This window comes from Sycon ciliatum, chromosome 12 (genome assembly GCF_964019385.1).
Source record: "Sycon ciliatum chromosome 12, ocSycCili1.1, whole genome shotgun sequence".
Lineage (NCBI taxonomy): Eukaryota > Metazoa > Porifera > Calcarea > Leucosolenida > Sycettidae > Sycon > Sycon ciliatum.
Window position 1 is genome coordinate 10,832,467 of NC_088654.1, and position 6,178 is coordinate 10,838,644.

The following is a 6,178-nucleotide window of genomic DNA, read 5'->3' on the forward strand; positions in this document are numbered from 1 at the left end:
GCTGGAACAAAACATAAACCAGACGTATATAATCTGGGGAATAAACTAGGCATTGTCGACTACCAAATTTCGTAGATGAGAACATCAAGACTGAACATATATTATTATTATTATGTAGATAGAAAAGGAGATGTAGATGCATGTCGATAGAATAGGAAGTGAAATATGAGTGTGTATGAGGTGTACTGATGCGGCAACACTGTACACTGACAAACTGTACTTGTAGGAAGGTACTACAGTGCTTTGAAGTACTGTACTCACTATTCCAAACTTCTCGTTTCTTTGCCGTAGTGATTATTCGGAATCACTCATCAGCTACAGAAAGAGAGCCTGCTCCAGTGGTGCTTGGCATTCGTATGCTTTGTTCTATGTTTACTCCTGTCATAATTATTACTCCTTCCTATAATCGGTAAACTCATCAAACTACAAAACTGTCTGTTGAGAGTGCCTTGGAAAAGGACTGTTTAGCATGAGCAACTAACAGCTGCAAGGATATGCAGCTGCACTGACAATAACTGTAGACAAGGGGCAGTTTCTTCTAACTTTCTTCCTCAACACCGCCACTAAAATTCGTTACTGTCAATGATTATGCTGTCCTCCTAGGGGAAGATCACGTTTGTGAAAATATCAACGAGTGTCAAACCTCTGCTGGGAATCCCTGTACGGACACATCACAGTGCATTGACACCGATGGATCATTTGTGTGTCTGCCAACTTGGCGTGGAGAAGCTCTTTTCTCATCGTCGACATCCAGCAAAGCAAGTGAGTCCATCATGGTTTTATCTGGGGTGCCATTAATCGTGTGAAGAATATGAAAGAGTACGGAATTTGAAGAGGACTTGACTCGAGGACACTGTTATTATGCTTTGTCATGGCGCCTGTGTACACTGAAGATGGAGTATTGCAGTCTAGTGGTACTGGTCTGCACCTGTACATCTGGTGTAGACATTATCACGTTGTATGAGTTCAAGCACACAAGGAAGTGCTCTTGGAATTGGAACCTGGCTCGTACTTGTGCAGTGCTCTACTTGCATGAGTTTATTTTGAATTTAGCGCTTTGGGGCATCATTAGTTAAATTTCCTTTTTTTGCACCAAGTTATTAATTTTAGAGAGCATATCTGAGAAAACCAGAACATTTGCGCGTCGATCTCTCAGATTTTGCTCAAATTTTTCAAGTAGGTTTGCTTTGGGGTGTAGATCGACATTCCAAAGACCGCGCAAAATCTTTTGAAGGGAACCATGAAATTGCCATACCCCTCAATTTCGGCCCACTATTGGCACGATTTATGGGTCTAGAAACGAGCCACGGCACAGCGTACAAGAACAAGCTACGAACAAAACTCCATCAAGACAACATTACCTCACCTCAGAAAGATTCTTGGGGCAGCACCACTTAGCGACGCCAGCATCCCAGAAGACGCGGGCCATCATCCCTCGACGCCACAGATGATCGTCTTGAATATAGCCAAATTACAAGCGCTGATAAACACTGGAGTTGACGAAACAGGCATTGACACATCAGACATATTAACAGGAGTAGCAGCAGTAGTAGACATACTAGGCGTAGCAGTAGTAGGCGTACTAGACGTAGCAGTAGCTGCTGTATCCATGAAAGTAGACGACTGAGCCGGCGGTGAAACTGGTAACTCAGGAGTCGGAGTTGTTGTAGCGACTGTCGGTGTAACACTCGGCGCAGACACTGTTGGAATGGCATCGGACTCGGCCGACAAACTAGCAGACTCGGCTGTTCTTGACTTTAAATGATCGATGTGCTCTTTTCGGACGACTCCTCCTACCATCACAGAATAGGTCATCATACTAAACCGTTTACAAATCAGACCTTCTACCCACTTCGACACTGGTGCATTCACGGCGAACTCACGAGGCGCAGTACTGTCGCGATCCTGAGCCTGCTGCATAGCCGTGGCGAAACTTGGTTGCAGCAGTGCCAAACGCGTGGTCGGGGCTTTCTTCAATAGAATCCTCGGGGGACTCTGCTTAGTAGCGCAGTACGGCGTGTTTCTGTAATCGAAAAGAAATCGAGACACTTGCACACACACAGACACATGGTGAGGTCTTGCTCGTAAAGCCTTCTTTAGTTCCTGTACCATCCACTCACACTGTCCATTGCTGGCGGGATGAGAGGGCGGTGTTCGATGATGCTTAATACCATTCTGGGCACAGAAAGCAGCAAACTCACCAGAGGCAAATTGTGGACCGTTATCACATACTAGCACTCTAAGAATCCCAAATGTACTGATGAACCGTAGCAAACAGTTCACTGTTTTAGTAGTCGTAGCGGACGAACCAAACTCGCTCGTATACGTCAATCCACTTAGAGAATGCATCAACTATGACAGACCACAAACCGTTGCGATTCGAACTCAGCAAAATCAAGATGCACACGCACAAAAGCAGCATTGGGGTATGCCCAATGGTGGACAGAATCCTTGCGGGGCAGATTTGATCTTTCCTGACAAAGACTGCAATCGGCGGCTAATCGTTTGATATCGGCATCTGAGCCTGGCCACCCGAAAATGCTTCGCGCCACACTCTTCATTCGAGACACAACGGCATGTGAAGAATGCAGTTCCTGTAATAAGTGGCGTCTAAACTGAACTGGAATAATGACGCGGGAACCCCACAACAAACAACCATGCTCAATAGTGAGGTCATTCCGGATGCGGCTATACGGCACTAACCTGTCGGGAACTGTAGCAGGCCAATCATGCAGTGTGTAACTAACGACATGTCAGAATCGTACACTAAAACCTGTGACTGCCGACCACCCCTTGGTGCCAGCAAAAGTGGTCTTTAGTAGCAGGTGGTCTTTAGTTAGAGGTTTGCACCGTGCGACCATATATGGATCCCATTATATGATATGTATATCAAAATGAGCCTAATACAATAGATGACTTGCACAAAGATTGTCTGGGTTCGAGACGGGGCAAGTGGACCTTCTGACTCTGACTTCCCCCACCTTTTGAGTTCGTGACTTTCGAAGTTTCGCTTTTTGCCTGACGAACACTGAGCTAGTTTTTTTGGCTAGAGAGTAGAGTTGTTTTGATTCGGCTTGTATCGTCATGCCGAAGCGCTGCTGCGCTCCTGAATGCACTAGCAGACGAGAGATGGAACTGAGGCTCCCATTCCATACGTTCCTTTCCGAACCGGCCGGCTGGGAGGCAGAAAAATGAGGGAACATTATTTTAGTATCATTGGTGTAGGCTGCAACAAGCACGTCGTGGCCCTGAAGTGTGACTACTTTCCCGCAGTGGAAGCGAAGTCAAGCACAACGAAAGTTTGTGGACGTCTGACTCAGAAAGAACTCGATTCCCTTTGATTCGGCTGCACTGGCTCCAGAGCGACCCTCTCCTGAGGACAAACCGCGGAGAGCCGGGCCAGGAACCTGCCGAGTCACGAGTGGAAGCCCAAACCACGAAAATGAAGGGTGGAAGGACTGAGTGTGAGAGCCAGATGGCCTTTGGTAGTACTTCAAGTAGTATCTGAGTTGAAGGAGAGAACAAGTGTGCTGGAGAAACGCTGAGAAGTCCTCAGGCCTGATGTGTACTAGCTACTGTTGAAGTCTCACTTGTTCCGATATGAACATTTCATCAGCCCTGACTCTGAGCAGCTGAATCTAGACTTGGACTTAGCCCAGAGACATAGCATTGTAAACCTTACTGAAGCCATATGTATCCAATGCCTGGCTCTAGTGAGAAAGCAGTTTGGCGCAGGCTCGCAAACTATGATTGAATCAGGGAGTGGTGGAAAGTCACATTATACCTCTCCATGATTAGCTGGTAATGACGACGATGCGGCTCCGGCTAGGTTTCATGGGAAAGTAACTTGCATACCTGTTTAGTTGCAACGAGGCAACGGTACCCCATGTACTGAAGACATGATTGAACTACATGTTATCTCCTCCTGGGAGAATGTGGAACAAATAATGCTAGAGTGTGTCTGATACCCATCACAGTCTGCTGAGTATGTTCATTATTGTGGACGTAACAGAACTGCGCTGTGAGGTACCTTCTGCGTTGGACCTACAGTTGAGCCACTACTCTTCTTACAAATTGCATACAACGGTGAAAGGATTTGTTGGCGCATCATCAAACAGTGCATTCGCCTTCATCATACACTGGCTCCGTTGTCTACAGTAATTCACATTTTGACGGTGCGCGCTGGGACGATACGGAAGGAGCGGCGGGAACCATTGGAGTGCTCATGATGCTGGTTCAGCGGAGACGGATGTGTCAGGAACGGGAACGCAACCGCACTACTGTACAGATCAGGAAGCGATGGAAGAGTTGAATCTGTTCAGCCTTCCATGCCGTGTACAGGGACAGAAGCATAAAAATGGCTACATTTCGAATGTGAACTGGCGATGGCATTGTGTGGCGACGAACACAAATGCACCTGTTCAAATTTCAGCATTTCGAACATTATGCTTCCCATGAAAACTCACCGAATGGCTCACATGACGGAGTTGGACATTACCAGGCTAGGATTATCATTTGCTGTATTTATGAATAGTCCTTGAGTTTTCAGATGAAGTGCTTTATCTTTTACCTGTCGTTCCTTTAGTATGGCACAATGTCCATGGCTGTTTTCTTGTCTTCATAACAGACTGTAATCAGCATGATTCTGCTTTATTTGAGAAGAAATAAAACTTTCCTTTCGGAAAGGAAGCCCAGAAACGTCAACCCCATTGACTGTGCTTTATGACTCTCGTCCATCGACGTTAACCGTCGCAATAACTGCTGCATGTATGTTGTGCTGTGCGAACCGTACAAGATTTTACAGCTCACCCACGCCTTCCCAACAGGCTCCTATATCCCGTACCGTTAGCGTTACATTGAATATGAACTAGGCTAGCACAGTTATCCTTCGTTCTTTTGATGGCAGCGGGTAGCATGGAACTTGACGTGTTCTTGGGATCCTCATGCAACACTTGCTGTTCCCGGATGCCATATTATTGGGTGCATCGAGGTTGCTTCTATGCTCACTGTTGTTTAGTAAGACAATTTTTTTATAACTATTTCGCCGAAGAATAAGGCAAGAGTATTTTGGGTTGGTTTGGACGCCTGGCTTCACTTCACATACATGTAATATACGGTCATGTACTTCCACTAACCCTACAAGTGCACATGCATGACTCATGAGCTGCTGAAGACAGTGACGGTACTGATCATGTACCTGTACATGCCGTGCACCGTTAATTCATGCTGACAAAAAAAGTACACTACAGTACAGACGGTCTAGAGTGCCCGCGCTGTAGCCTGGGTGCACAGGGTGCACTTGCCCCGTCTCACTCGCGGCTCGGATCTTTGTGCAAGTCATCTATTCCCCAGACTTGCGCAATGCCATTCTTAAAGGGGTTTAAGGCAAAAATTAAAATTTCACCAGTTGTAGTCTTCGGGGTGCTGAGTCAAATGGTCTTGGTCCGAGAAAGCTGAGACGCTCCCTTCCTACTTGAATCCCAATCGAACTCGCGCGCTTCTACCAAAACTGGGTGACTGCGCCCTACGAGATGGGGATTTGTATGCAAAATGTCACTAAAAGCGCCGTTTCGTTCTTATAAAAGCACGGATGACCGCGATTGGCCCATATGTTGTAGTCTTTTGGACGCTGAGTCGACTGGTTTTGGTCCGAAAAGGCTGCGATGCAGGGTTCCTCCTTTATTCCCAATCGAGCATGGTTGAACAAGCGGTCACGTGCTCCTGCGCACACCAGTCACCTGGTCACCGTGCCTGCAGGGTACAACTTACTAGCCTGTTTGACCTTTTTTGGGTGCAGTCCTGTCACTCGAGTTGAACTCGAGTTGAACATTGGTGTGAAAGTTGTCGCCTGCTGGCGTGGTGACCAGGTGATTTGGGCACCCAGGAGCACGTGACCACTTGTTCAACCATGTTCGATTGGGAATAAAGGAGGAACGCTGCATCGCAGCCTTTTCGGACCAAAACCAGTCGACTCAGCATCCAAAAGACTAAAACATATGGGCCAATCGTGGTCGTCCGTTCTTTTATAAGAACGAAATGGCGCTTTTAGTGACATTTTGCATACAAATCCCCATCTAGTAGGGCGCAGTCACCCAGTTTCGGTGGAAGTGCGCGAGTTCGATTGGGATTCAAGTAGGAAGGGAGCGTCTCAGCTTTCTCGGACCAAGACCATTCGACT

At 46.9% G+C, this 6,178-nt stretch overlaps 1 protein-coding gene across 1 annotated transcript in view; it reads left to right on the top strand.

The window, feature by feature from the left end:
* Positions 1-6,178, top strand: part of LOC135828487 (signal peptide, CUB and EGF-like domain-containing protein 3) — a 126,738-nt gene that overhangs the window by 116,378 nt on the left and 4,182 nt on the right. The window contains exon 13 of the mRNA XM_065340931.1: positions 604-762. Coding sequence (XP_065197003.1) covers positions 604-762 — 159 coding nt within the window. The remainder of the gene's footprint in view (positions 1-603; positions 763-6,178) is intronic.